This window comes from Capricornis sumatraensis, chromosome 2 (assembly GCF_032405125.1).
Source record: "Capricornis sumatraensis isolate serow.1 chromosome 2, serow.2, whole genome shotgun sequence".
NCBI lineage: Eukaryota > Metazoa > Chordata > Mammalia > Artiodactyla > Bovidae > Capricornis > Capricornis sumatraensis.
The window spans coordinates 40697192-40710937 of record NC_091070.1 but is presented as its reverse complement, the minus strand read 5'-3'; the positions used below and the strand labels follow the sequence as shown (position 1 = coordinate 40710937).

The window sequence follows — 13746 nt, the reverse complement described above, 5'->3', positions numbered from 1 at the left end:
ATTAAAATTACCTCTTCTTGAGTTACAGTTAAGGGTGTACATAGAGTACTTTAAAATATTTTAATGCTATTTCCAGCCTAACATGGACACAGTCAAAGTGTACCAGGGAAGTAGGGCAGTGTTTGAGCAGAACCCTCATTCCTATTCGCCAGTAGGGGTTTCTTTGCTACACCCTATGCGTTATTTCTCATTTCCACATCTTTGAAAGTTGTGACTTCACTGGTCTATTTCAAAGCGGTAGTGTCAGCATCGTGCTTAGAGCAGAGTGACAGCCTCGTTAGAGCTTCCTTCCTCTCTGATCTAAGACGGTCTCAGGATGCTTTGTTCTGTGTTTTGCTGTTTCCAAGGTTGGGCTGGTCAGTTCTGAAGCGATTATCTTGTATTGTTTCTATCTCAGGACCACTAACGGAGAAAGTAAATATCTTTACCAAGTGGACCAAACTCTGTCCCCACTTACAAGGAGATCAGAGCATCCAGAGGATTCCTGTATGAGTGCCTGGAAGCCGAGCTGGTCCTGATCTAGAACTCCAAAGAGTTCTCAACTGACAAAAGCCCAGAGCAGTAAAGGGGCCCACTATCAGAGCTGTGCTTGAAAATTTAGGCATTGAAACAAAACATAACATAATTTTGCTTTTCTGAACAATGAGACATGTTGACTTTCAGAGATGTATGTTTTTGCCAAAAGTATTGTCATGCAGAAACGGGGTTCAGAATAAATAAGTTCCACTTTCACTAATAAGGACCTTATTATTTCTCTCCTCCCCAACAGCTAGAGAAGAGTATGAGCTATGACTTCTAAATTTTCCATTGCTTCTCAGGTTGTACTGTTGCACAGAGCAGATTCGACGGATAGTTAATTCTTCTCATGACTACACCAAACAATTGAAAAGGAAAGGCGATAGTAGTTAGCATCCAGAGGGTCTTATTCTAATATTTATACCTGGAAAGACTTGATGTACCTCCAACTTAAGATTCAAACACATCATTTTTCTAGAAAATGTCATCTTAAGGAAGGTAATACCTAGTAGGTTCTCCCCTAGGCAATCAAATATTTTTGGCACCCAAGGGTACCTCTAAGTATCTGAAGGGGAGAAATGTTTGGGTTTCTCATAATGTTATGTAGATATACAAAAATGTTGTATTACAGGTTAAATTTGGTCCTTGGGTCATAGTAGGGAAATAAGAAAACTGAACCAAACCTCTTCCAGAGTAAAGAGATGGCCTCTTTGAAAGATTGGGTCCTAGCAACCTAGACCAGCAGCCTGCTAAGTCTCAATTTGGATCTTGCTGCTTGACTTGGAGACCTTGCCAAAGAAATGATCTTTCCTGGGCTTCACACCAGTGAAAGGACTTCATGAACTCCAAGACTATTTGTGCGTGAAAGAAATGAACTTTAACGTTCTAATTTTCTACCAGCAGAGGTCGCTATGGACCTCACGAAAAAACTCTGTAAAGAGCAATTTTCAAAAAAAAAAAAATCAGTCATTTGAATCACCTATTTATAAAACTTGTAACAAGGTCTCATTTTGTGGTCCTCCATTCCTGGGATGTACACTGAACATTCAGAGATAAGTGTACCATTTAGCCAAAATCTGCCGGTAATTAGTGTCAATGAAGTCCAGAATTCTGGCTTGTGATAAAAAGGTAGTTTTGAAATTAGAATTCTACCTGGATCCCTTACTTGCCTGTACCAGTTGGCTTTCAGTCTCCTGAAATGTCTGCAAGGTGTGTGTGTGTATAGATAAACCAGTTTCAGTATTTGGTTATGAACTTCTATCCCCTTTACATCTTAACTTAGAACTTTTTTTTTGCTTCTTTGTTCAATCTGCTTAACCACTATATATCTTCGAAACTAAATATTATTTTAAAACAGAGTTTTTACAGTAAGATGTTACAAAGGGGTGAATATTGTTAATAAGTGACAATAGCTTCTAACTTTTAGCCATACTATCTTTCCTAAGAAAATTTCTTTCAGTCCTTACCTACACACAAAGCCCCCAGTATCTTAGATATTGACTACTGACCCTTGAAGATTCATTTTGGCTCATTTTGTAACTTTTCTTATAAATCTTAAAAGCACTTACCTTTCTTAGGAGTTGGCTTAGTAATGTTCAGCTTGCCAGCTTTTTTAAACAAGCCTCGGATGCCTCCATTTCCTTCTTCACTTTCATTGTCTTTGATGGTGGCTTCCAAAGCCAGCCGCTCCTGTTCTAATTTCTCTAATTCCTCTAATGAAAGAAGAAAAAAATCACTTACTTAACTCAGGACAACGAAGTTTCTAGGAACGGTCTTACTAATGATTTCAATATTGAAAATGGTGTGACTATGCAATTAAATGATTATTTATGCATAATATGATTTTTCTGAATGGTTTTATAGAAGTAAATGTATCAATAAACTGTATTCAGAAAGTAACAACTAGCTCAGAAAACTGGCTCTGTTAAGTTATAATACATGAGGACACTGAGTTTTTTATTTGTGAGGGCAAAGGAGGAGGATTATTTAATGCCATCTTTATTTACTACTGGCAAAACAAGATACCAGATCCACTGTATGTAAGATCTTGTACACTGAAAGCTACTGATTTACTGATCTAAGCTACCGGGCCAAGATATTTTACAACTGGGAGTAACAAAATTACAGAAGTATGCTGGGTGTATATCAGACACACGGCGGTGCCTCCTGAATTGAAACATAAAACTAGAGAACAAGAACTAAAGAAAGAGAACCATATCTGATAATAAACTTACAGTGAAAAATATTTACCACCACCAAGTCTTTCCAATAAGTAAAATACTTTCTGGAGTGAGTGACCAAAGCAAAAGAAATAAAAGCTGACATTTCTGTGCGCCTGTCAGAGTCCACATTACTAAAAAGGCCCTCATGACACTTGAGTCTGCAATAAGAGTCAAGCTGTATAAAATGTCCTGTCCAGAATTTAGACCCACTCTCCAAGCTTTGATGCTGGGTCTGGATGCGTTTTCTCTTTCCTGGATTCTGATGGTGACAGAAAGTTCCTAGCTGCTAGGGAATGTGTTGCATCCCTTGCTGGCCTCAATCTGCACGGATCAGGGCAGTCATATGACTGTGTTAAAGACTGATGGACATTCTTGCTTACAGTGGTAAGGTGAGAGTCTTGTCAGATCCCTTCATCTTCTTGCCTGCTGAGAACAGAACCTTAGAAAATGAGCTAGGTTTGGAGGAAGAGTAGAAAACCTAGATTCAGTGTTACAAAACACTGGAAGGGCTTCTGTAAATGTCAACCCTAGGAGCCCGTTGCCTTTTCTTTCTGGGAAGTGAAGCTATACAAACTCTAGATTTATCAATTATGTACTAACTAAATCTGTCAGGACAGTCACATCCCTAGACGGTGTTGTTATTCAGCTACACAGAATTGTCTGGCCCCTTTCCAGGTCCCAGCGATTAATCTTTTGCCAGTGGCATGAGATTTAAGGTCAAATCATCCATGTGATTTCCCCAAAGCTTCAAAGGTTCTCAAGATCAGCAGCTATAGAAAATCTAAGAAATTAGATGAATGGCATTAAAGCTTAGACAAGAGCTGCTTACACCTGACTTTCGAGAGGTGAACACACACTGTGTTGCACTGGGGTCATAACCAATTACAGCTCTGCTGCTGGCTTCATGTGACATTGGGCAAGTCACTTACTTTTCCTATACCTCTGATTTCCTGTCTGTGAAATGGAAAATCATAACCCCTCGCCTTTCCCACTCCCTAGCTTTGCAAAAAGAATAAGCAACAGGTCCTGCATGGTGCTTTGTTGCTCCTTAGAGAACAAAGCAGAGTGCATTTCTATAGGCAGTGTATTTATGCAACTTCTGGAAATGGGCTTAGTCATGGAAAGCAAATCAAGGACTTTGAGAAGCCTGGGAGTTATTTTAGAAGTTAATTATTAGTGTAATTTCTTTGGGTGCCAGGGTCTATGCTGCACATTATTCATTCCCAAACAACTCTGAGAAAGCTACTATTATTATCCTCATTTTGTAGGTGCAGAAACTGAGGCTCAGAAAGTTTAGGTAATTTGTCTGATGTCACCCAGCAAATCACAGGGTTCCAGTGCAAAGGAGTCTGCTGCTGCTGCTGCTGCTGCTAAGTCGCTTCAGTCGTGTCTGACTCTGTGCGACCCCATAGATGGCAGTCCACCAGGCTCCCCCATCCCTGGGACTCTCCAGGCAAGAACACTGGAGTGGGCTGCCATTTCCTTCTCCAATGCATGAAAGTGAAAAGTGAAAGTGAAGTCACTCAGTCATGTCCGACTCTTTGAGACCCCATGGGCAGTAGCCTACCAGGCTCCTCCGTCCCTGGGATTTTCCAGGCAAGAGTTGGAGTGGGGTGCCACTGTCTTCTCTGCAAAGGAGTCTGCTTGACTCCAAATTCTGCATGCTATCACTGTGAAGACCTTCTGCTGTTGGCTTCTTGCTATTATTTCAGAGTTGTTTTATTAACCTCCAACTCTTTATCCTTAGATTAACTTAAACACTCAGATACATGGTGTAATGCCAAGCTAATTCCCCAAAACTTTGGTCTCTTCCAAACTGTCATTTTAAATAGAAGACCCTAAGGATACAGGTATATATGGCAGGCTTCCCCAGAGCAGCAGCTTCACTGTCCTGGGTGATGGCCCCCCAACTGTTGCCCACTCTGTGGGGTGTTGCAAGGGGTCAGCTGTGGGGTAACCTATTTGCAGTCATCTGGAAGGCAAGTATTTGCTGAGCTCCTCTAGGGGCAACTGCAAAGTTTGCACTGGAGAGAGGATTCTTTCCCTTTTCTTTTCTTGGCAGGCTCCAGCATACCCTGTGATTAGCCACTAGTTGCCATGTTTTTTTGTCCTCTAATTTGGACAAAGGAGGGGAAAAATAAATTCTCCTTTGTAAAGGATTCGGCTGGCTAAGTGAACCAGGAGCTACTCCAATAATGTGCTCGGAAAGTATGTGCAAAGCCCATCCTGGACAGAGCAAACTGCAAAATCCCAGGCCTGCGAGACAAAACCAGACTTTGTGTGAGCGAGTCAGATTCAGCAGTTTCCTCAAAGACGACAGAGCCAGAGGTTGACAGAGTCCATTCTAAAGGCTAAAGTCTGCCTGCTTGGACATCTTGGACATTCAGATCCACACAGTGGTATGGTCAAAGTGATTTTGCAAACTCTTATTAAAGTTAATTCTTAATTATGCACTTTGTAGGTGATCTGAGGCCTCCTTCTGTGCACTCCCTCCTTTTCTCTTTTCAGTGCTAAGTAGAAGTGACGTTTTGATGATCTATTCTGCATTATCTACGTGGCCTACTGCTTGCCTCTGTTTGCATGCGAAATCACGAGTAGACTTTGTCAAAACATTGCTTTCAACTGGAGCACTGGCTAGCTGACTTGTAAAAGTGTGCCTTTAATCACAGGAGAGATAAGGCAAGGGAATAGGAGTGGATAGATGTGACAATTGCCATAAAGCTGCCTGAAAACTACTCATTTCATCACCGCTACCACGACCGCCACAACCATTACATCGTGATATTCAGGATTCACAATGCTCTTTCCAATAGTGTCTTATTTCATCCCAGCATGAGTACTAGGATGAAAGCAGAGCTTGTACCATTCCTCCCTCCCCCATTTTACTGAGACGGAAACTTGGGTTTAGAGAGTTCAAGTGATTTGTCTGAGGTTGCACAGCTGGTGACCCCAGTCTTCTGTTTCCAATTCTAGTGTTCATCCCTCTACTGTCCTTCATTAGCGATGTGCTCTGACTTCCAATATCTCCCTGATGAAGCAATACCCAGTCTGCATGTTTTGGGGAAAAAAAAAAAATCCCCAAATTTCTCAGTCGAGAAATTTCTATGACATTTCATATTTTAATAATATTCTTCTTCAAACTTTATTCCACTAACTAAACTATGTGACATGGAATAGAGTTTTAACATACATGTCTATTGTAACCCCACTAATCTGTAAACTCCTGGAGGGTAGCTTATGTCATATTTCATTACCACCACTTATTGAGAGTTTACTTTGTGTGAATTACAATGCCAAACACTGTGCAGCCATCATATCCTTTAATCCAAAACAACAAACCTGTGAGGTAGGTATTACAGTTATTCCCATTAGAGTAATTGAATTTGAATCCAGACCTATCTGATTCCAAAGCCTATGCTTAGGCTTCCCAGACTCCCTCTCAAATATTCTTAGATGCGTTCATGCCTCACTAGTGCCCATCACCGCAATCACTCAAGAATATTTTGCTGAAATAAAAGAACAGTCAATTCTGTTTCATGTGGTGGAATACATTTGACACAGTTATCTCTATAAAGGAAGAAAAACAAGTGAAGAGCTGCCAGGGGTGGGGGTGTGTATAGTGTGTATGCATGGAGGGCTGTTGGTATAAAAGACAACGTTTGAAAGAAGGAGAGTTCATGCCTTGTACAGTTACAAGAAGAGGGGCTGAGAGCAGCTAACAGTACAGATCAGGCTGGCACAGGACAGAGATAGGACATGTGAGATTAACCCTAAGAATGAGAGACGAGGAAAGGGCTCCTTACCCTGGAATTGGCCACCATCTGGGCACTGGTACGACTCTGAATCTTGCATACTAGATAGTTTCATATTATCTCATATTTACAAAGCCATACTGCTCGGGAGAGAGAGTAAGAGCCTGCCTTTCTCTCATGCCAAGATTAAGAGAATCCCTGAGGTCCTAATGATGGGGGAGAAAAGTATAGACTTTCAGGATCTATCAGTTGAGCGTGAATTTGTAACCAAGGCTTCCTACAAACCCCCAAACAGTTCTCATAGGAAAAACAAAGAGTGAAGCCTGAGCTGTAACCTCATGCAAATGCCAAAACCACTTGAACAGTAGTTGGTTTATTTTCAAGTGCTTTATAAATTGATTATATGGTAACCAACTGCAGTGACTATTTTGAAATTCAATTTAGTTGTCAAGATTGCCTCGAATGGTCTATTTCCAGTCTTTTTTTTTTTTTTTCCTCTTTTAACATGTCTTTTAGAAATAGGCAGGATTCTACAGTTGAAATTCAGTCTGAATCTTCAGGATAGAGAGTAGTCAATTACCTGACAACAAAAGAGAGAGCAGGGAAACCCACTGAGGAATTGCGTACCCTCTGACTTTACAGCATCCTTTTTCTTTATTAATTATTAAATTATGATTCTTTCTTGGTCAATCAACTCAAAGCTGTAAATGCTCACATGAATCAATGTGCCATACCCCAGGTGAAGTTTAGTTGAATTGAAGGCAGGAAGCAATCCTGCAGTGGTCGTCTTCCAATCAAGTGATTATTTACTACACTGCCATCTGTCTTTATTTTGCTAAGCCACTCCATCAGACCCAGCAGAATCCTCGCGCTCTGAGATGGTCATAAATCATGCAGTACTTCCACGGAACACTTGACCGCAATATATTGCGAATCACGTCTCATCACCTTATTTCCTACCAGTACAATTTGGACTCTATGTTGTAGTTGGCAACTTGCTAAATACCCCTGGGAAGTGAGCAATATGAAATACTGCATTTTTGTCTGTGTTGTCAGGCAATAAATTAACTTCTTAAGAGAAACTATCAGCCATCAGTATTGGATGAGTTGCTGCAGTATACAAGTTATAATGCTATGAGCATCCATCTTATTTACATAAAAAATTATTCTCCTCACATAAGCCTGTGACACAGTATAGAAATAATTGTCATTAGCTGGTAAATTACCTATAAAGTTGATTTCTATTCACTGCTTTATTAACTACACTATATGAGCACTCTGAATTGCTAATATTTCCTTTAAATTATAATCTGTGATGACACTGTGGTGTCGGTGTTGGAAAAGCTATGATGATAATCATTAACATATTGTAATGCAATACTTAAGATTTATCAGGCTCTTATTAAGCCCTGTATTACAGTATAATACAATGAAATGCAAGCTTATTTCTTCCAATTCAAAATCTAATATGAGGGTTGTGGCATAAATTACATAAACTTCAAAACAATGCATAGAAATGTGGGGTGAAGTTAATTTCTATCATTATGCTGCTGTTTTTCTGCAGGTTCATGTATTTGTGTAATGTTGTTTTGGTTTACTCTAGATAATTGGTACTTATAATTATTTTATTAGCATCCCACTGCATTTTTCCTTCCTTGACTAAGAAGCAAAAATATTTCAAACATCAAAGTTGATATAAATCAGATAATTCCCTTGGGAAATTAAAAGGGGATGCAGTTCACTGCCAGGATTCTTTCAGAAATTTACAGAATTTGCTGGCTGTACTGCTTTATAGAACTAAATTGACAGGGCATTTGGGCAGATGGAGCTGTGAGGGGTGAGAGCTGCATCACATCTTTCAGCCTGAAGAGATGAACATACAAAGCAAATGTGTAATTTAATACAAATTATAGATTGCATTCTTATTTTTTAGATGGAAAAACAGGACAACTCAAAAGGCAGAAAAAGTAAACGAAAATGTAGAAGTTAATAAGCCAGGTCTCTTGATATTAGGTTCTTGTGACTGTCCTCAGTGTCACGTTTACCTTACCACAGTCAAGCAGCCCCTATGCTGGGTGTTTTAAGGAATAGATGGAAATGGCTTTGTTCCATTCCTATCTCTCAGATTTCACCACTGCTTCTCGTTATGTAAGTCATTGTCCTCTAGTTACCCTCTTTTAAAAGGCAGAATAGAGGCTTCAAATAGACACAGGTTTGAATCTTAGCTCTACCAACTACTGGTGCTATGAATCTTAGTTAAGCCTCAATTTTATTAGCTGTAAAATGGGGACAATGATTGTATTTGCCTGATAGGGGAGTTGGGGTGATAACTGTTATAATACATGTGAACATGAAGCATAACACATGGCACATTGTAAGTGCTTGAAAGTGTTAGCTATTATTGCTATTAATGCATTACATTCTATTAGGAAGGAATATGAATTAATCATGACTACCACATAGAATTAGTATATCTGACCTGAAGATGTAAAAGGTCCATGAAAAAGAAAAGGGACATAAAAAGGAAGGCTGAAGGCATGAAAGATAACCTTAACACAGCAATTTTACATAGAATGGATTCTACTCTGAGTTTTATTTTTTAAAGTTCTTCATGCAGAATTATAGAGTATACATATCAGATAGTGATTCTCCATCTTATACAAATGCTTGATTTCTAATTTCTCCTTCTTTCTCTTGCTCCCTTGCAACAAAAGAATTGTTACATCATAAAATTCACCTGATTCACTCATGGTCCCTTCTATTAGGATGAGACAGAGGTGAAATGGCCAAAAAAAAAAAAAGACTCTGAACACATCAGCCATTTACACTCTCAAATCTTGCAGGCTTTTCCTTTCTGTGACCCTACCCAGCAAAACCCTGATCCTCTCAACCCCAGAGATCAAATATCACTAGAGAAAAAACAGACAACTAGCAAAATTACTCCAGTTTTACAGAGAGAATTGACAATATTGTGAATGATCTTCCTCAGTTTACCACTCCTGCAAATCCACATAACTCTTCATCAATCCTCACTTCTTTTACTCCAATTTTAGAAGATGAAGCAGTTTTCTTCTGTGTCACACCAGCTCTTCCACCCATGCCCTTCCTTTGAGTCTTCCTGCTCCTCCAGGATCTTATTCCATGGCCGTCTCTTTCTTTACCCTCATCTTCATGCTCTCCTACTCTCTAGAACCCATTTTTCACCTAGAAACAAATGCTTCCCCCGTTCTAAGGTCTGTAGTAGACCTCCTCACCTTACTCTTCTCCTTAGCTCCTAATGGTGGGCCATATCCACATTCTCTGCTTCATCACCTCACATTCTCTCCCTGACCCCCTGCACTCTGGATTCTGTCGACACTGCTCTACAGACATTGTTCTAGGATTATCTGTGCCATGTCAATGACATTTCCTTTGCAGTCTGCTGGTATTTGTGCTGACGGTTCACATTCTGAGCACTCTGCTCCATGACTTCCATGACAACACAGACTCCTCGGGCCTTTTTGTCTCTGGCCACTCCTTCCTCGGTCTTCCTTTGGGACCTTTGTCTTGTGTCTTGGGGCTCTCGACTCTTACACACTTCTTGGGTTGTATTTTCCAGTGTCACAGTTTCAATTTTTGTCTTAATTAGGATGTTCCTTGTATTCGTTTGGTAGAGCTGCCATGATATATACCATATAAATGGGCAGAACACAACTGAAATTTATTTTCTTGCAGTTCTAGAAGATAACACCAAGGTCAGGGTGTCAGCAGGGTTGGTTCATTCTGCGGCTTCTCCCTTTGGTTTGCAGATGGCCATCTTTTCCTTTTGACTTCATCTGATCTTTCCTGTGCGCTTGTCAGCGTCCTAATCTCTTTTCATGAGGACTCCATTCGTACGGGATTAGGGCCCAACCCAGGGATCTCATTTTTCCTTACCTATTTGATTAAAGATGCTATCTTCAAATATAGCCACATTCTGAGGTTAGGACTTATAACATACAAATTCTGGGGGTATATAATTTGACCCCAAACATCTAAATCAATTTCTCCAGTTCAGATTGGTTCTTTAAGCCTAGGACTATCTAACTGCCTATTGGACATTTCCAGTAGGATTTCCCATAGGACATTGTTTACAACTGAACCAGACATCTCTTCATTACACCCACTACTCTTCCTCTTGTGGTTCCCATTTCCACTAATAGCACCACCGTTCACTGTCAGCCAAGGAATCAAGGAATCTTTTCCCACTTGTCCCTCTCTCACATCCCACACACCCTATCAAACCCCAAAGTCTGCTTTTTGTACCTCCAAAGTGCACTGTCCTTTTCTCTCCATCCCCTGAGAGAGGCTGCTCTAGTCCAGGCCGTCACCTGCTCTGACTTTGATTATGGAAATCTTTTCGATTTATATTTCTGTCTCTGGTCTAGTCCTCTTCAAGTCCATCCTCCGTGTAATGGAAAGAGTAGGAGATCTAAGACTCAAATTTCACCATATTTCCCCTCCCTTCAAATCTCTTCAGCGGTTCCTCATTGTCCATGGAATAAGGTCCATGCTTTTTGATAGGGCAAATGAGCCTTTTGAAACCAGGATCTTTTATCACCAGCCTTATATTTCACTATGATCTGCTTCAGTAATACAAATGTGCTTTCAGTTGTCCATATACCTCATTCCTCCATAGTCCCATATCTTTGCTAATGCTCTCTTCTTTGCCAAGAATGCTGTTGTTCAAATTCTCTTTGTTCTCTCTCCAGCCGTTGCCGAGTTAGCTCCTACTTGGCCAGGAAGCCTTCCTGGAGTTAAGTGCCCCTTTTCCCTTTTCCATAGTACCCTATTAATATACGTATCATCACACTCATAGTGCACCCATTTCCATTACAAGGCCATGAATCCTTGACGATACAGACGCTACTAAGAGGCTTAGTCTACCCAGCGCTGCAGTACACACCATACCTGGCACACAAGAGGTCACCCCAAGCATCCTCCTGTTGTAGTGTCATCTTGCCAGTGGGCTCCATTGTGAAGTTCAGCTAAAGAGGTGAGTCAAGGATTAGCGGCCCTATCCTAGTGTTTTACTGACTCTCTAGATGTGTCCTTCACTTTATACACAAGAGGGTATGTTTATACTCTGAGACTTAATAAGGAGTTTCTGGAATCCTCTACAGGGAAAAAGCAGAATCACTAATCTGAATTAGTGTTTCTGTCCCTGACTTAGATTAGTGCTTCACAGCATGATACATTCAGGCTCATTTCCATAGTAGCTACAAACCAGATCATAGACTCTTAAACAAAATACATGGTTTTCCAAGGAAATAATTAGTCTTCATTTTTTGAAACATCTTGCAAAAATTAATTTGGCCATTTACTTCACCAAAAGTATTTATTTTCAGTGATGCTAGGTTTGTGGTTTTGTGATGAGAAGACTGATAACGGCCCTGAATTATTCTGTATTTCTGGTGAGCCAGACAAACACCGCTTATGTTAACAACGAGAAAAGCACAGGGGAAGGGTACACAGCTCGTGTCAGGGCAAGAACATTGTCCCGACGAGAGCTCCGCTGTGAGCAGGTTTTGTCTGTGCTGGGCTCTGCACTATCCCCTCGCACCTGGAACAACGCCAGGCAGGAAGTGGGTGCTCAATGAATATCGACTTGTTGAATAAAGAGAGTACATACCTTGCACCTGAAGAACCTGGGAGATGTCAAACCCTTGGCTGATTCTGACTAAGACAACACCAATCTCAAAATCAAACGCATCACTGAAAGTGGAAACAAAAGAGTTAGTGATTGAAATGACTCACTTAAGCCTCAAGATTTGGACTCATACTAAACTTCTGTGGATTTTAATGTAATCAAACTACAAAAATTTACTTTTGAACATAGCCAAGAGTTGATACTTTTTCTGTTCGTTTGTTTTCTCTTTATGTCTCTTAAAAATGTATTCTGAGGAAAGGTAACTAACTCTTATTCAGACAATACTATCAACTAGAATTTTAAGGTTAGAATTTTGATTATTTAAAATATTTGATTCTTTTCTAATGTAAACAAAACAATCATTGAACAGAAGTTTCAAGGCCACAAAGACCCTTTGAACTCATCAGCCAAACTGTTTACCCATTGAGGGGGAATCCTACAACATTTTTGACAGCAAGTTCCCAGTTAAAAATGTCTCCAGTTCCTCCAAGAAACTTTCATTATTGACTTTAGAGAGACCATTTGACATAACACCTTTTCAAGGCAACTCTATCCTGTTGAATTTGGCTATTGTATCTTCTCTAAACACAACCAAATGGAATTAGACTATCTGGAAGGGAAAGAAACACTAGCTCTTTTATCTCAGTTCTTAAAAAAGTACTTTTTTCCTGCCATTAAATATCGAGCAAACCAACTGGTACTTTGAGTTCATTTGAAATATTCTCCTTGGAAGTTCCTTTGTCCAATCTTTTATGGATCTGAAACCCAAAGGGACTTTTCATTTGGTCACCCTTTCCCAGAAACTATGGAGATATGCAAAAAAAAAAGTCTCTTGCCAAAGTAAACCTGAATTTTCAAATAGTAATATAAATAAGTTCAGTATAATAAGAATATCCATTCAGAATTTGAACCATAAGTGAACTTCACTCAAAATAATAGATCCATTCTAGCAAAAGTTCCACGAAGTAATATCCTGATAAATCTTACTTCTAAGTGTCCTTGATTGTAAAAAGTGGACAGTGTGTTCCACAAAAGGTATCTGAATTCTGTGTTAGGCAAGATTATCCAGGACCAGGATACTAGTATAATGACAAAGGTCCTTAAAAGTAAAATTTGGAAGCAGAGGAAGAGGTCAGAGCAATGTCGTGGGAGAAGGACTTGACCCATCAAAAGCTGTAAAGATGGAGACAGAGGCCATGAGCAGTGGGAAGCCTCTAGAACCTAGAAAAGGCAAGGCTAGGAATTCTCTCCTAGAACCTCCAGAAGGGAAAACAGCCCAGGGAGCTGGTATAAGACTGTTTTGGTTTTAATCGTAGTTGGTTTACAGTGTTGTGTTAGTTTTCAGTGTATAGCAAAGTGATTCAGTTATATATTGATATTCTTTTCCATATTCTTCCCCATTAGAGATCCAACCAGCCTATCCTAAAGGAAATCAGTCCTGGGTGTTCATTGGAGAGACTGATGTTGAAGCTGAAACTCCAATACTTTGGCCACCTGATGCGGAGAGCTGACTCATTTGAAAAGACCCTGATGCTGGGAAAGATTGAGGGCAGGAGGAGAATGAGACATCAGAGGATGAGATGGTTGG

The 13746-nt window shown here is 40.0% G+C and overlaps 1 protein-coding gene across 3 annotated transcripts in view; it reads right to left on the bottom strand.

Moving 5' to 3' along the window:
* Nucleotides 1-13746, bottom strand: part of SLC12A1 (solute carrier family 12 member 1) — an 87084-nt gene that overhangs the window by 12663 nt on the left and 60675 nt on the right. For all 3 annotated transcript variants that reach the window (XM_068965454.1, XM_068965452.1, XM_068965453.1), the window contains exons 19-20: nucleotides 12141-12223; nucleotides 2085-2228 (exon numbers count right to left, since the gene is read on the bottom strand). In XM_068965454.1, the coding sequence (XP_068821555.1) occupies nucleotides 2085-2228; nucleotides 12141-12223 (227 nt within the window). The remainder of the gene's footprint in view (nucleotides 1-2084; nucleotides 2229-12140; nucleotides 12224-13746) is intronic.